Source organism: Hypomesus transpacificus, chromosome 17, assembly GCF_021917145.1.
Source record: "Hypomesus transpacificus isolate Combined female chromosome 17, fHypTra1, whole genome shotgun sequence".
Lineage (NCBI taxonomy): Eukaryota > Metazoa > Chordata > Actinopteri > Osmeriformes > Osmeridae > Hypomesus > Hypomesus transpacificus.
Genome location: NC_061076.1, coordinates 15643838 through 15661489, shown reverse-complemented (window position 1 = coordinate 15661489; position 17652 = coordinate 15643838). Strand labels below are relative to the sequence as shown.

The window sequence follows — 17652 nt, the reverse complement described above, 5'->3', positions numbered from 1 at the left end:
ATGAGGATTCCATTTGAAATCTCTCCCTTCTCTCTTTCTTCTCCTCTCTCCCCCTGGCTCTCTCTCTCTCTCTCTCTCTCTCTCTCTCCTGCTCGAGTTATTCATCCCCTTTGCAGCAAACCTGTCTCTGCCTGTCGCAGGCATAGCTCAGGTTTCTCCCTCTCTCTGGGTTCACCTCCCTCATTCCTCGCTTCACCTTCTTCACCTTCTTCTCCTTTTTCTCCTTCTTCTTCTCGTCTTCCACTCCCCACTTCTTTTTGTCTCCCCGGCCCCACCCCTCCCTCCCCTGCCACGCCCCTTCCCTCCTTCCCTCACTCTCCCTGTCCGTGTGTTTGTGTGTTTCTGCCGGGTGTGTTTCCGAAGTGAACCGTTACCACAGCATACAGTTGCACTCAAGAAAAGGGGAAAAAGGGGGATTTCCTTTGGGCAGTGATTGGTAGAGACCCACTGTTACAGACCGTTGTCTCTCCCAGGGTCGGGTCCCACCTTGTGTGGTGCCATCCCACCTCACGGAGGCTGACCAACTGGGCGGTCCAGCTAGGTGTGTTACCCTCCGGAGGAGAGAGAGAGAGACCTACCGAGGCGTTGTCGGGGGAAATGTCTCTCTGGAAAGGAGAGTCAATCAAGTGCTGAAACTGCAGAGGCACACAGAGCAGCAACAGTATCCGCCGTGACACAGCTCTCCCCGAAATTATAGGGAGAGAGAGAAAGTGGGAACTAGATGGGAAGGAAAGTAAGGGGAGGATAAGAGAGAGGGGGAGAGAGAGGGGGAGGAGAGAGAGAGAGAGAGAGAGAGAGAGAGAGAGAGAGAGAGAGAGAGAGTCAAATAAACGTGGAAGTCCCTCAAGAACAGCTTTTCCCTGCTCCCACTGTAATACATTTAAACAAACGTTCATACCAAAGAAAAGCAAGAGAGAGAGATAGTTTTAGCAGGACAGAGGAACAGAGACAAAATAAAGGAGAGAGAGGCGGACAGGCCAGACTGGCAACAGCTCAAAAATATCATAGCGCGTCCAACCATTATTCTCAGTTTACACGAGAAAAAAAGGCAAAAATGGAAGGAGAGGGGAGGACAGAAAGAGGAGACTTTTTCCACTGACGGATTTTCCAGAAATGTCGCATTCTGAAACGTTAGAATGCGGAGGTCTGGATATTCTACGGACAGGGAGGTGAAGGAGAAGAGATTGCGAGATACATACCTTCAGAGAGAGCGATGGAGACACAGAAAAAGAGAGAGACACAGACAGACAGATGGACCAACCGACAGGGAGAGTGGAAGGCAGACACTAATTGGGTGGGTGGGTTGGGGTCGTGGGGGGGGGGGGAAGGCTTTTGACTTTGATTGAGTGATGGTGTAGTGGTGTGATGCAGTCCGTGTGATTGGTCGGAAGGTCCTGCTGAGCTCCCCTACTGGTCAGACACGTCCGGTTGGAGCTGTAGAAACAAACCCAGCTCTGACCAATAGGAGAAGATCACAGCGAAGGCAAGTTTGTATCTCCAAACACAGACACAATTACACACACACAAACACACACACTCACAACCAGAAACACCTAAGCCCACACACAAACAGACAGCACGCCCGCGAGCACATACACACGCTCACAGTACGTTCAAATTCAGATATGATCACGTCACAAGTGCACGACACATGAAATGACTTCCTTGTCTGAAAGTCTCTCCGCAGCACGTGCATGATGTACTGTAGGGTGGCCAGTGAGATGTCTCCCTGGTGCTGGGCTGTTCCCCGTCCAGGCCCCAGCCTGGTCTCTGGGATTGGGGCTGCACACTGCAACGTGTGGTGTTATTTATGGGCAAAGCAGCACCGGATCCAGGCTCCAGAGCCCTGGAACACGACCTGCTGACTGGGGCTGGGGCTGAGGCCGGGGCTGGGGCTGGGGCCGGGGCTGGGGTTTAGGTTGTAGCTGGGACTGGGAGTGGGGTCAGAAAGATGTGAGAGGAAAATACTGTATGTGTCTTGGTCTGTGCGAATGTCTGCGTGTGTCTTTGTGTTTCTGTGTGTGTGTGTCTTTGTGTTTCTGTGTGTGTCTGTGTGTGTGCGTGCGCATAAGCGTGTGTGTGTAGTGGTGTCAGATCGAAAACAACCGTCTGGATCCCTTTCCTCTCCAGAGGGCTAACTGAGGTGAGAGTATTTGCTTTAGTTGCGTTCACAGACCCCTGGCCGACGTCCGTGTAAACGTACATATTTCAACATGTTGAAACTATGACACTACGCCCTCATTCTCAGTCGAAAAAACAGAGCTATATGACACATCCTATGCGCATCTATCTGGTCAGTGACTAAATAACCCAAGCACAGAAATTATGTTTGGTCGAGGTTCACTTGGAGTTTAACCACTTCAAAATGATCCTATTCTGTTGGTTCTCAGTTGTATCTGACGTGAGACTGTGTACAAAGACTGTGTGTGTGTGTGTTTCTGACTGTCCCAGGCCCTGCTCCTTTGCGGAGAGGCAACGTGTTGTGCTCTCGCTCCCTCTGAGCTGGATCACTGCACATATTGGAGGCAGCTGCAGGGATTTAGCCACGGCACAGCTGGGACGCTCGTCAGAGACACAGAACCAGGCAGTCTGGGCCCGGGCAAACACACACACACACACTCACACACACACACACACACACACACACACACACACACACACACAGTGGAATTTTGCAGTGGCTGACAATGACTGATTCCCCAGACATGTGCCAGTCTGATTAGACACACACAACCCCCCCCCTTCCACACACACACACAACTGTAGATTTTTGATGTTATACTGTATATACTCGAGTTGAAATTCCACTAAAGTTTACATTGAGGAAGAATGGAGCTAAGCTACTGAGAGAGTCGCAGTTTACACAGTAAAAACAACACGCCCTGTTTTTATATTTTACATCTAGTTGGACGTGTTTTTAGTAGTTTAGCGCTAACCGGAGTGGGAGAAATCCTTCAGTGAATTCATCATCTCGGCAATCTCACAGGGCAGAAAACCATTCAAGCTGCCATTGCGGGTAAAGTACATTCAAGAAACTATTTCTGACCCCTTAATTATGTCCGCTTTAGGCTAGTGGATATTTTCTCTCTGCTCTCCTTTTCTCTCCGGCACTTGTGAGGCTCGTTTGAAGACCTAGTATTCCGAGGACGCCCTCACAGAAAAACCCCACGTCCTTCAAGGGGCTGTCTCGCCCAAGCCCACCAATCCCATTTGTGTGAAGAGAGCGAGAGTGAAACCTTTAATGAATGAAACACTCTCCATCCGTCGGCCCCACGTCTTCGGTGGGTCTTCCACCGGTCAGATCGTGTCCCGAGACGTCATCCCTGGGGGTCACTGTCCACCCCCAGACAGAAACACGGCAAACTAAAACCATAACGCGGGGAGAGGGTGTGACGGAGAGGGCAGGGGAAGGAGGAGGGTGGGAGAGAGCGAGCGAGCGCTGCTACACTGCCTACCCTCCCCAGCTCCCAGCTCTGGACAAAGGGGGCTTTCTCCTGCGTGCTGCCCCTGTTAGCCGGGGCCAATCTGCTGCTTGTTTCCCCAGGAAATGTCCACTTAGCCCCAGGGAACTCTGGGAAGCCAAGTCTTCCCACAGCACCTTTGATTCGGGCACTGTCCAAACAGTCGCCGGGGGTAACTACACAGGTCAGGGCCGGCCCGTGGGAGGCGGGGGTCCACGCGGCCAGGGTGTCCCACCCCACGCCCCCTCCCCGCCACCCCCCTCCACGTAGCCTCCCAGGTAAACAAACGCTGGGGCCGAGGCCCGGCGCTAATGAGGGGGGCCTTCGCACACCTCTGGTAGATAAGCTGTTTTTATACCACAGTGTTTTTCTAACTGTTCACACTTTCAAACCGCACTTTGCATTTCTGTCTCTCCGGGAGAGGAAGGCTCTGTGGGCCTGCTGCTGGAAACTCAGGGCTGGAGACCTGAGGAGAGGAGAGGAGAGGAGAGGAGAGGAGAGGAGAGGAGAGGAGAGGAGAGGAGAGGAGAGGAGAGGAGAGGAGAGGAGAGGAGAGGAGAGGAGAGGAGAGGAGGGAGGGAGGGAATTGGGGCAGGGTTAAGTGAGGCACTCCCTAACAGCTGATCAATGATTGGCTCCTCCGCAGAGATTTGAACTTTCTTACAATACTCCATGATGACTTTGGAGCTGTGTTAAGTTATGCAGTCCTGAGATTGTTTATTGTAGCTTTCAGGAGTTGGGTTATTATTTGATTTGCCTGCTACAACAAACCACGTAAACTACGCCGCCAAAACATGTTAAGAGCCAAGTCACCTGGCCAGGTCAACTTCTGGATCTCTACATACATGACACAAAGCATGGTCAAAGTCAACCAATCAGATAGGCCGTTTGCAGTGTTTAGCAGACCCCAGGACATGAATTGAGGCACGAGGGAGGAGCCTGAGACAGGAAGTGGGGGGAACTGGGATGGAGGAGGGGGGGAGGGAGGGAGAAGGAGAGGGAGGGAGGGAGGGAGGGAGGGAGGGAGGGAGGGAGGGAGGGAGGGAGGGAGGGAGGGAGGGAGGGAGGGAGGGAGGGAGGGAGGGGAGGGAGGGAGGAGGGAGGAGGGAGGGAGGTTGGGTGTAGGGTCCCCCCACTGGGTCAGATCACCCTCCTCCTGTGCCACCATCTGTGACTGAGCCCTAAAACAAAGATTAGCACTTTTTCTGGGAGGCCTCAGCAGATCCAGAACCTCAGATCTCCATCCAAGTCCTCTTAACTCCTGCTGCAGGAGACCAGGCAGGTTAGTGCCCACCTACACGGCGACTAATCGTTCCCAAACATCACCTTGTTAGGAAGGGCGTGTTGTCAGCAAGTCCTTCCTGCAACAAACCCCTGCTTGTGTGCACAACGAGGCATTGTCACTTTCCGTGGCCCTGGAAGACCCTTGAAAACAGTGCTGGAAAGGCTTCATGTATGTTGCTGCCCTCCAACTCAATTCAAACCTTGAGAGCGAGCGCTCGCGGCAGCGCGCCGTCACAGCCTGCAGGGGGAGCCTGCGAGCCGTGTTCTCTCCAGACTGGAGAGCAGACGGTTCGCAGAGGCACTGTGTCAGACCAGACCTGCCACATCCACAGGTCTGGAGCACCAAGACGTGTTTCCACACAGCAGCACAGCGAGAGCAGAGCTCACTCACACACACACACACTCACACACACACTCACACACACACACACACACTCACACACACACACACACACACTCACACACACACACACTCACTCACACACACACACACACACACACACACACTCACACGCACACACACACACTCACACGCACACACACACACTCACACACACACACTCACACACACACTCACACACACACACACACACACACACACTCACACACACACACACTCACTCACTCACACACACACTCACACACACACACTCATACACACCCTCACACACACACACACACACTCACACACACACACTCACACACACACACAGGGTTACATGCATACCTATGCCAGCACACACCCACACACTTTTTACTGTACACACTCTGAAGCAAATGAACAAGCTACGATAAAAGGTTGTGAAGGGGTGGTTTTCTTCACAGCTGGGTCTGATTTGCCGAAAGCAGGACCATCCGACGGATTAAACCAGTGAGATACAGATATTCCACAACATGTACCACTGGCATTGGAACAAGACGACGCACAGACTGAAGGGACAGACTAGCACACAGCACCACCTAGTGTCAGAGGCCTGTAACAACAGCCAGAGAGGGGCAAGCCTCGCTAGAACATATTCTATTTGGCATGTCCTGTCATTCTGCTATGCTCTTTGAATCTTTTTTTTTCTTTCATCTGTCTTTATCCTTGGGTGACCATCGTGTGTATTTGTGTGTGATTGGGGCCCAGAGAGATCTTGTTCCACCTTGATTGGATCAGAGTCTGATTGGGAATCAGGGTAGAAATGAGATTAGGAGTGGTCGGCTGACAGGCCAGATGGAAGCCCTCTCTGGTGTTATTAAAGGGCTCTTACATCCATTCACAGCTCCTTAAAGCTCTACTGCATTACCCAAGACTTAGCAAATAGAAAATAGAAGAATTGAGGAGAAGAATCCATAAAACATTTGAAATGGAATTTGATGGAGTCGTGTGGTGTTTTGATCCGCAACCGATCCCCCCGCCGTTTGACTGGTTACCGCGACGCCTATGTGCCGCAGAGAACACAGAGACAACTCGACAACGCCGCCGACCCAAACATGCTTTATTTACATGAAAACGCCCCAGTCATTCAATCCCTCAGAACCTTCCGGAACCAAAAGTGTGAATACAGGTGAGGTGTGAGGTGTCAAACAGAACTACAGGAATGTAAGGTCGTGCTGGTTGAGCTAAAAACAGTCTACTAGGTTGGCTGTATTCAGAGCTGTGCTGAAGGCTGAACATGGGAAGGAAGCATTGTCCTGGTGTTAGGTCGTGTCTGTTCTTTTGGCCCGGGGCTGACCAGAGCCCCCCCGGGGCTAGGTGATGACGCAGCCACCCTTGTCCTTGAAGGGGTTCTTGTCGTCGGGTACTCCCTTCATCAGAGGGTCCTCACCGGACTTGCCCTCGACGTATTCAATCAGCTCCTTTGCTGTCTTGGAGATCTGGAACAGGGAGGGTCAGGGGTCAGTTTTGATGCGATCCGTCCCAGTCGGTCGTCTCACTTCTTTGTGTCCCGACTGATTTCATTTGTCTCTCTTTCCCCGTCATCTCCTCCCTCTCTCTGTCTGGTACTTACATCTCTGCTCTCCCCCTCCCCCTCCTCTCCCCTCTCCCCTCTCCCTCTCCCTCTCCCTCTCCCTCTCCCTCTCCCTCTCCCTCTCCCTCTCCCTCTCCCTCTCCCTCTCCCTCTCCCTCTCCCTCTCCCCCTCTCCCTCTCCCTCTCCCTCTCCCCCTCTCCCTCTCCCTCCCCCTCCCCCTCCCCCTCCCCCTCCCCCTCCCCCTCTCCCTCTCCCTCTCCCTCTCCCTCTCCCTCTCCCTCTCCCTCTCCCTCTCCCTCTATGTCTCTCTCTCTCCCTCTCTCTGGATACTCACAGGCTCTCGTGGGGTGGAGACCTCCTTTTTCAGTTGGTCCAGCTCCATTTTCAGGATGTCCTTGTCGGACATGTCCCGAGCCATCTTGCCCTGAGGAGGAGGAGGGGGGGAGGAGGAGGGGGAGATGGAGGAAGAGGGGGGAGGAGGGGGAGATGGAGGGGGGAGGAGGAGGAGGGGGGGGGGGAAGGGGAACAGTTTCAACACAGGACTAAAGGGCGGGAATTACAAGCTGTAAGGTCAGGTAGATGAATGACCAACAGATCCACAAGAGAAAAAATACTTTATTCCTATTTTAGTGGAGTCATTGGTTGCTACGAGAGCATTCTTGTTTGGTATTAGTGTTCATAAGAACTGTTTAGGGGGTAAGTCCCTGATCCTCAGGTCTTAATGTTCACCTTTCAAATCCCTATAATCCCCCCTTCTTAGAAATCTCATGCTGGGATGGACTGTTCATTTGCCCTGATAGAGGGAATCCTCTGGTTATGAAAGGACAGGATGTGTGGAAGGAGCACTCCGCTATGTCACAACAAGCTTGTGGGATTAGCCAATCAGAGCGTGCGCTGGTATTTGTGTTTGCATAGAATGCCACAGAACAGGATGAGTAGATCAGTAGGTTGAATAACAAGAACAGAACGTGGTTGTGTCACATTGGTCCCAAGGAGCTTTTTTGGGGTCACATTTCGTTTTCCACAAGGACATGCAGGAGCTCAAATATATTTAAACGGTATTCCTTGACAGAGTGTCTTCAGAAGTCATAACCACTTTGAGACATTAGTGAAAATGTGACAACCACCCAGATGCCCTTACAGAAAGTGACTTCCTTTCGTGAACGCATCTTAACAGCCTGCACTCAGAATATAAGGATGTAGAGCACCAATTGGACCCATAAGATTGACGCAATACCTAGAATTAAGAACCTAAAATAAACAAATATCAAGCTTGTAATCTATATGTAAACTAGCTACAGTACGTTAAAGTGTTAGCTCATTGGTTGAAACAAAAACCTAAGGGTTACTCTCTCAAAACCGAAATTGTCATAGATAACTCTCTAAAAACGATAGTATCAATACTTAAACGAATCAATACTTGGAGGTGCTATCTCAGGATAAAGATGTGCACATTGTAACATTAGTTCTTCCTCCCCTACACATGCAGGTTTACATTTGGCAGTGAAAACAACAAGAGTTTACAAAAATCAAAATAAATGACTGATCTTGACATCCCACTGTCTGTCATTGATATGAGTCATTCTAAGACCTACATGGTGAATTAGACTGTGCTGGAAAAACTACAAACAAACTACAAACAAACTACAAACAAACAAAACAAGTTCCAACTCTTCTGAGTACAAAAAAAAATAAGACCAACATAAATAATTCAGATTTGAATCAAGAGTTTCTACCTGTGTGATAAACGCTGTAAACACTGATGTCACTCCATGGAGGAACAGCAGGCTACTCACCGATTGGTTGGGGGGCAGCTGCTGCAAGGAAGCTGTTGTCTTTCTTCCTCTAGAGGAGGGTGTGATGGACCAGCCACCCTGAGTCCAACTGGCCGCTGTGTTCCAGGCACCTTCCTCTTCAGCAGGGTGTCCAAAGGGGCGGAGTCCAACCCAAACAGGAACCCATAACCCCACTGTGGCCCCTCCCATTCCCGCTGATGAGATTAAGCAATCGGACTAATTAGCCGAGCCAAATGTCAAGCTGGCCTGAGATCAGCTTGGCCCCAATGTCACAAAAGCCAGGCAGAGAACCAGGAAGTGAAGGCCCCCTGCTTTAACGCTGATCGTGACCTTAGTAAATGAGGTCGCGACCTCTAGCTCTTTGTTGTACTGAAGTTTAGCTCCTCTCGCTGGCAAGGCTGTGACCTTTGACCCCAGGTATGGGTCTAAGCCGGGTCAAACATCAAAGTCACACAGGAAACCAAACACGCATGTTCAATATGTCCATGTGTTCAATATTTCCATGTGACACACGCTCTACCTGGGGAGACACTACCTCTCTGGATTGTCTAAATACATTAGGGTTCTAGTTCCGCCATTTTCTTTTTTATATGCCGTCCAGCCCCACGTATAGTATCGGATGTTTCCAATTTTCAGAAGGGAAAGTGATTATGACAGCATTAGCTTGTGACCTTTATACAGTCAATAGGACACGGCAGAGACAGAAGCTACACCAACCTCAACAGAACAGTCTGCTAGTGATCTCACTTGGTTTCTCTCCACTGGTATAAACAATGGCTGTAAAAGGCGATAGTTATAAAGTCATTAGAATAGTCGATAGAATGCGTAAACTGGAATATTCCTTCATATCCTAGTAAAACCACTGCCACTAACAGGATATACTGCCATCTTCAGGCAACAGCTGGTTCTGCAGGTAATTACACTTTGAACCGACTGACAATGCCAATATGTGCAGTAATTGGGTTAGTTAGGTAAACCTCATTCCAAGCCACATTAACCTACTCAAAACAGCCTCTTTCTGTCCTGTCTGCATCCTTACCTGCCCACGGACACCACCGCTAAGCCCATCACAAAGCTGTAATTATTCAATCAGTGTATCTGTCGAATTGGTCATACTTGTAGTTGATTATTTTAACGAGAGCCTAACCTCTCAGCCTATGTACCACCCGCTGACAGTGAGACCCGATATAATAAGAACCAACCCATCTGCAGCTAACCACCCTCAGAAGCTTACACCTGGCTGGGAGTCCAGTTTAGTTAAGGTTAGGGTTAGAGCCCCTCTAATTCCATGAGCAACAATCATTTGTTTCTATGACCGGTCAGTGTTGTACAGTGTTTTTCTGTTACCAGATGACAAACCTTTTTGCAACCCCAGTATGTCACAACTCCCATGTCCGAACCACACAACCTCACCCCAGATAGATGTGTGATAGGAGGAGTCACTAGTTAACATACAGACACACTTTATCAGTTGGTACAGCCCTTTACCTTCAGATATTTAAGAGATTCAAATGGTGTCATCTACATGTCTAAAGGCATCTGATCTATCGTGTTCCGAGGCCTGCTGGGCAGGGCTGGGAGTGACCTTGTCTTGATGCTGGTGCCCTGATGATCGGCCCAGATGTCCACTCGTGACTCCTTGACCCTCAGATTACCTCAGATGAGAGCTGTTAGCATGCTTCCGAGCCTATTCCTGGCAGGTCTTCCTAATCTGATCCCGGGGTCTAATCCGTGAGATTAATGAAGACATGATGTCACTCATTCACGACCTGCTTGCTGGAGTCTCCGCACAGATTCGATCGAGGACGTTTCCGCATGCATGCAAAGTGTTTTCACAGTGGCTCAATTCTACAGCCTTGTCCGCGTTGCTCCTTGACGTTACTTTTTAGACTTGTGCTTTGATGTGGGTGTTAAGTGGGCCCTTTGCTCCTCATTACTGTTGTGCTTTAGAATCCTTGTTTGATGTGTTCCATCGCACCAGTTGTTCTGAATGTCCGGTTAAATCAATAACATCTCTGTGGCTTTGTCTCAGTCCTCTATCTTTAACTTCTTCACCACAGCATCACCGGAGCTGATAGCACACAATCAATACAAATAGAAAGAAAGGGAACCCGACTTTTCAAGAAAAGATTTGTTTAATCAAAACCATTGTGTCAGTGATGCATCCTCTACAGTGTATGTACTGTAAATGTAAACAGTGTTGTACCCCCCAGCCCAGCTGCTGGGAATAAGGCCTCAAATTTCTCAAGTAATAATAAGTCCTTATTATTATTATAAAGTATTAAGTAGTTTACTGTTAGTGTTACTATAGTAAGTCATTGAAACAGGTGTGCCACCGCAAACTATCCACCGCACATCCATGCTTTCTCTTCACACACTGCTTTGAACAAATGCGCGTTTGTGAGAGTGCGAGAATGTCTTTATGCCGACCTGAGACTTGGAGATCTTCGGCTCTCCAAAAGAATACTGTACTACAGGCTGTCACGAGGGTCGACTTCACATCAAGAGGCAGTGCAAATGCGATAATCATTCTTTGCAAAACTCCCTGCTAATCCAAAAAGGAGTGAAATGAAATACAAAATATCTATCAAGACCATCCAAAGATCTGCAGCACCCTTTTGGTTGTTTCAGTCTCACCTCTGAAAACCTCAGCCCAGCACATGAACTTGAAATGATTGCCAGGTTCAAGTAAACACATTCTTGTAAACTTCCAAGTGACTTGCAGTAGCCTTAAGACAAGAGCAGCAATAGATAAATAATCACGGTATCCACTCCTAAATCCAGCATCATCAGCAGAATTCCGCAAATGTGTCGTGCATATAACACAAACTATCAACCCCATAACGCACTACTCCAAAAACAGTTTATGAAATGATAGAACTGCTCTTCTCGTCTAAAAACCTTGGGGCGTAACAGAACGTGGGTCTTGGAGCGTGTTGGGAGTAGGCGCGGTCAGGAGGTCATTCAGGATTGGAGGGGCGGTGTCTGGGCAGCGGTTCCTCCTCCTCCGATTGGCTCGTAGAAGGAGTCGGGAACCTGCTTGGCATACTCCACCAGCTCGTACGAGTCCCTGATGTCGGTCAGGCCGAACCAGAACACGGTCCAGCTGCCGTTGGCGAAGCTACCGTCACAATGTTTGAAGTACCTTGGAATAGGTGGACAAGGAGTATTTATAAAGCACATTTAACACAGAGAAATGTTGTAACCAAGCTGCTGTATGGGCAGAAATATAAAAACACGTTAATATCAGAAGTGTGCAGAGGTATGACTTAGACCTACAAGAGATCCTCCAGAAATGTGGACACTTGTGCTAGAATACCTATATTAATGACAAGCGTTAAACAGGTGTAGTGTATGTGTATCACTTAATCGTTTTCTCCGAAATCCTCCAGTTTTCTCCTCCCCGAGCTAAACACAGACAGCCCAGGCTAGGTAGCGTAGCGGCTGCTCCTGATCTCAAACCCTTTCAGCAGCTTGGGGTCTCACCAGGGGTTGATGCGGTTGGAGCCGCGGGACCTCCAGAAGAGGCGCCCCAGGTCCTGGCGGATGCACTGCCAGAGGATCTGGCTGGTGCCCTGGCCCTGCTTGCTGCTGCTCACCACAAACTTGTCCAGGTAGGGAGTGGCACTGCCCACTGGTTCCTTGGTGATGATGGCCGCCGCGCTGTAGCTAGAGGGCACGAGTCGAGGTCAAAGGTCAGGGTCATGGGTTTTGGGCAGTGTTGTCCCCGTTCAGCTAGCGCGGCCTCTCAGTCCTCGTCCTCGGGTCGGGACCCGCTGCCCTGCATGTTTCGCTCTTCCAACACACCTGGTTAAGATGAACAGGTCCTTATCAGAGCTTGGTTACGACCCGTCCATTTGAACCAGGTGTGTTGGAAGAGGGAAACATCTCAAACTCGCAGGGGAGCGGGGCGCCCTGGCAGGTCACCAGATAAACGAGGGTACCATGTCGGCTGAGGCCTTTCCGCAGCGGCCTGGGTTCGAATCCCCACTCTTTCTCTCCCTGCTTTTCCTTGTCACACTTCACTTACAAACCATCCAACGCTCATAAAAACTTATCGTAAAGGATAAACATAGAGTACTGGGCAGGGGAACCCGAGGACCAAGTATAGAGAGAGGCTGAGTTGGTAGGCTGTTCCCAGGCCTGTGCCACTCACCCTTTAGAGAGGTAGATGGAGTGTAGGCGTCCCTTCAGAGACTCGATGTAGTCTTCCTTCAGGGTCTTGTCGAACGACTTGTTGATCAGAGCCAGCAGGCGCTCCAAGTCGATGCCCTCTAACGAGGTGTACCTGGACACACGGGGGGAGAGGAGGTCAGTAGTCAACCAGACCCTTCCGGGCGTATATCATGATTAGCTCGTTCTACGCGTCGCCCGTACAAAGTCAGGTTGACGTTCATCAAGTCATGTATCATTAGTACTGCTCTGTTTTGATCCGTTCCAGGAAGAATTAAGACTTAAAACCGGTTAGTAGTCTTACCGGTGAATGGGGTCTCCGTTTTTAAACAGGGTTCCTGAACCTATAACAAGAGAGGGACATGGTAAAAGTGAGGACATGAGACATGGTCTAGTTGGTGCCCTGTTGCTTGAACACAGGTTAGGTCTGCTTCTGTAGTGTCCTATCATAACCCAAATGAACTTCGATAGCATCTGACACATACATCCAGACTGGTAATAAGGATCATTTAGTTCTGCCTGAGTCGTTTGTCTTAAGAGTTATGACAAGCTGAAGAGCAGAGGGCAGTGGATTCACCTTGGTGGAGGTTAACACAATTAGGTATTAGATTGGGCAGGTGCAACGGTTCGTTTTCTGTGAGTCGCAAGTGACCTATGGATCTTGCTGCAATCCAACAAGATCACCACAAGACAAGATTGTGAGCTTATCCAAAAAGGTTCCAAAAGTTAATTTGACACGAAGCAAGACCGATTAAAACCCCACATACTTCCATCTCATCGTAAAAGTTCATTTAAGGTTTGTTTCCCGTGCATGAACCCAAAATAGAGCTCTTCTCCAATGGCATTTTCCAAACATAGCCCTGTCTTCAATTACACACATCCTCTTTTTGGGGTAACACGTGCATGGCATGCACAGCACGACACGACTCACGCATGATGCGCATGTCAGCATAGAGATCCCCCAAAGAAAGTTTACAATGGTCTGAAATTTCGATTTTTCAATCCCTCAAAATCCTTATATTCCCCAACCACTCAATTTGAGTGAACATGTTGGCCCACCCCAGGAGTTGACGGGGTGTGGCAGGGTCCTTGTCCTCAGACACACGTGGAGTGTTGTGTTGGGGTGCTCACATTGAGGTTAGTATGTGAGAGGTTAGGTACACTGTCTGTTCCTACCCCAGCACATTAGCATTGCGCTACCGCTACACCAAGAGCGTTGTGTAGCCACTCTCATCCTACCCCAGCACATTAGCATTGCGCTACCGCTACACCAAGAGCGTTGCGTAGCCACTCTTATTGCTTACAACGGAGTACAACCCTGCTGAGTCCACACCGCGTCCGCAAGGCCACCTTTCTGCGCTTGGTGTAGCCACGGAGGGAGGGAGGGAGGAAGGGAGGGAGGGAGGGAGGGAGGGGAGGCCCCGGGCCTGCCTGACCTTTGTGACTGAAGAGCTCAGTGAGCAGGGTCTTGCCGGAGGTGATGACCGCGGACGACTCGCAGGGCAGCTGGTTGAGAAGCTGGGCGATGGTGGCCACCTGCTGGCACTCTGCCAGGCTCAGCCACGACGCACTGGTCAGGCCCGGCAGATCCCCGGGCAGAGACACCGAACCCAGGACCTGGAGGAGGGGAGGGGCAGAGGACAGGAGGGCAAGGATGGGGTGGACAGAGGGAGAGAGGGGCAGGAGAAGGAGGCGTAGAGGAAAGGAAAAAATACAAATTTAAAGATTTCTAGATTTCAACTGAAAATTATTTATACTTAAGTGACCCAACCCAAGACTAGGTTTTAAAACAACCCATCCACCCACACTGGGTTTCTGACGTGGGATTTTTAGACACAAAAAAAAAGTAGTCAAGAAAGACTACTTATAACCAGGCAAAAACACAGCATTACTACCAAAATACCGTAGCTAAACTGTAAACATCTGCTCCACTGACTCATAGAACCTGAATGTACAGTACATTCTGAGGCCCTTCATTCTTTTACCAACCCCTTCACACACACACACACACCTTGTGGTCCTGGTTGCGTAGACCACCCCGGCTGTTGAGGAACATGACCTTGAGGGGTGTCAGGGCTCTGGAGATGGCTGCGGTCACATTGACCGAGTCCAGCGCTACTGAACACCCAGTGGTGTTCCTCCCCACGGGGCACACAAGGGGGATGGCGCCACAGTCTAGGCTCCACTGCAGAAGACCGCTGTCCACGGATATAGGCCCTTCACCACTGCAGACGGTGACACAGAAAGACGGGTGATTACTGTGATGCGTGCACAAGGATATAGGTGATCTCAGGGAGTCAGATGGCTAAGCGGTGAGGGAGTTGGGCTAGTAATCAGAAGGTTGCCAGATCGATTCCCCGCTGTGGCAAATGACGTTGTGTCCTTGGGCAAGGCACTTCACCCTACTTGCCTCGGGGGGGAATGTCCCTGTACTTACTGTAAGTCGCTCTGGATAAGAGCGTCTGCTAAATGACAAAAAAAAAAAATAAAATCTTTCCTGCAGTGATGAGCTGCATGAAAATACCCTACCAGAGATGTAGCAGATTCGATTTGGCCCAGCTTGGGAGTGAAAGCAGAAGGTTTGAGGCCGAGCAGTAAAATAGCCTGTGTTTTTGGATAGAATGAGGTGTAATGGCGTGTTTGACCTTTGAGGCTGTACTGTTGTTGTCTTGTAAGCCCATGAGGGTTGGGTATTTTGGGTAAAATAAAATAAAATCCATTCATCAAGCAGGACAGACGCCAAAGCCTGTCGAACAGGTTGTTATTTCTAAACTAAAGTATTATTTACAAATGTACACTGCTCGACAACCTCTTTTGTGTGTCCTTGGATAAAGGAGTCTGCTAAATGAAGGAACTAATTGAATGAACTAAATTAACACATTGGCAAAAATGATTCACTTGTGCTCGAAAGTAATGAGGTAAACTCTGAGAAGAGTCCAGCTGTTGTTGTTCTACTTTGTGTTGTTATGGTGACTGTAGGTAGGCTGACCTGCTTCCGTTGGGAGGGTCCTGTTGCAGAAGCAGTGCTTCGGCACTAAAGAAAGGGATGACAGTGGCCGAGTGTTGCTGCAGTAACTCCGTCAGAGCCTGGCTTCGCTCAACTAGGTTCGCCCTGATGTTGGACGTGGACCCTGCCAACACCTCCTCCTCCACCTCTGCCCGAGAGAGCCCCATCACCACCACTGGCTTCATGTCCATCCGCTGCAGGAAGGAGAGCCCGAAGGCCAAGCTCTGCAGCATGTCGCCGCGCTGAAACACGGACTTATCCACCTGATGTCAGGGATATCTTGTTTTAATGATTGTTTACATGCACATTTCGCCTGCTCTCTCAACCACCACCCCAAAAAACGAACACTATGTGAGCAAGTGAGATTTTGAATGATTATGAAGGCAGCGTATTTGAAAAAATCAAGGGTGAATCTAGGTTCCCACTTTTGGGGGGGCTAAGCCCCTAGATAAAACCTATAATTTTTCCTTTGACCCAGCAAAACTGAGGGGGTCTGGGGGCATGTTCCCCCAGAGGAATTTTTTGAAAATATCCTTTTAAATTGTGTCCTCTAGTGGGTTTCAGAAAGAGAAAGTAACAAATTTAGATTTAAAATATGAAGAAGAAAAAAAAAATCCAAAGTTTATTTTTATTTTTTATAAAAGTTTTTTTTGGGGGGGGGCTAATGAAACGTATGGGGGGCTCCAGCCCCACAGACAGATGTTTCACAACGTCTGCACAGTGGCCGATCAGTGGGTATAGCACTAACATTTGAAGCACTCCAACTTCTGCAAACAGATGCGTAAAAATGCACAATCGGGTGAAACATGCGTAACGCAAATACGACAACGTCTGTAGGTTTTTTTGATTACACTGACATTTAGATGGTCGTTTACATACTCGAATGCTGACTAAATTAACTTGCTAATACTATAAACACTGGGGAGATCAAGTTATAAACGTGTTTGGTAGCACTAGAACACGTAAAACAGAGTTGTCATGCGAACGTCGCTGTTGAAAATGACCCACTAGTAATTGGCTAGGCTAATACTCGTCCATATGAGCAAAAATAAAAGTACAGACGTTGTCGAATTTGCGTCAATTTTTTAAATGTTTTTGATTAATGGGAGTACCACCCATTTGTAGCGCTAGACTACCCTTTTCGTGATGTGGCTTACAGTAATGGGCAACGTAAACAGCAACCCCGTTTTCACGAATTTAGCAGCTAACTAGCCTTTGCTAACTAGCCTCACACTGCACACTTACTTCTATAACTGCAAATGCAGGGGCTTGTGACAAACTCGCTCTCTGGAACTGGGTTAGCCAGTATCGGGCTTCTCTGGGGTCTCCACCAATTTCATTGAGAAAAGCCTTGACATCGCGATAAATTAAAGTGCGGGTTGACAACACATGACGGTCAGAGGCTGAGAAAGTGTTGGGGAAATCTTGATGTCCCAGAGCCGGGATTTTGCTCCCGTGGCCGGCCGCGTTTGAACTCGCTAAACGCCGCTGAAGTTTCAACATCCTTCGGTGACCGGTGCTTTGGGAGAGCACCGGTGATGGATTCGATAGGTATTTGCCAGCCATTACCATGGCCCTGCAACTGGAAGTGCTACTGTTTACTTTGGCCATGATGCCTGGTTTGGAGAAAAAGAGATGATCTCGCCCTTGAAGTCGTCTGGATGCCTCCTCGTGTGAAGGGGCACTAGGCAAAACAGGCAGGCTCGTCTGTCAGCTCTTTCCCAAACGTAGGCAGTTCAGGTTTCAATGGGAGGAGGGATTTCACTAACCTGCGCATTTGGGAGGTGGTTGCCAAGGACACATACAACCTGAATCTCTAAATATCCCGATTTGATTTGTATTCCACTTGTTGGTATATTCACACACTTCTTTTTTATACGATAAAGCCTAACCTTTTAGGGCAAACCTAATTTCAGCCTTAGCAGGTGAAGAGCTATAGGGAATTTGGAAGTCGGGCTAGTTGTCGCTATTATTC

At 49.2% G+C, this 17652-nt stretch overlaps 2 protein-coding genes across 2 annotated transcripts; both read right to left on the bottom strand.

Moving 5' to 3' along the window:
• Nucleotides 1-6210: 6210 nt before the first annotated feature.
• Nucleotides 6211-8590, bottom strand: gngt2a (guanine nucleotide binding protein (G protein), gamma transducing activity polypeptide 2a). Its single transcript, XM_047038803.1, has 3 exons — nt 8498-8590; nt 7036-7125; nt 6211-6605 (listed from the first exon to the last, which is right to left on the bottom strand). The coding sequence occupies exons 2-3, from the start codon at nt 7117-7119 to the stop codon at nt 6480-6482; spliced, it is 210 nt and encodes a 69-aa protein (XP_046894759.1). The 5' UTR covers nt 7120-7125; nt 8498-8590; the 3' UTR covers nt 6211-6479.
• Nucleotides 8591-10637: 2047 nt separating this feature from the next.
• nags (N-acetylglutamate synthase) lies at nt 10638-17396 on the bottom strand. The gene is made up of 8 exons (XM_047039014.1): nt 16923-17396; nt 15660-15940; nt 14682-14895; nt 14107-14287; nt 12975-13014; nt 12654-12785; nt 11984-12166; nt 10638-11642 (listed from the first exon to the last, which is right to left on the bottom strand). Exons 1-8 carry the CDS (start codon nt 17286-17288, stop codon nt 11462-11464), a joined length of 1578 nt encoding a protein of 525 aa, XP_046894970.1. The 5' UTR covers nt 17289-17396; the 3' UTR covers nt 10638-11461.
• Between the last annotated feature and the right edge of the window lie 256 nt (nt 17397-17652).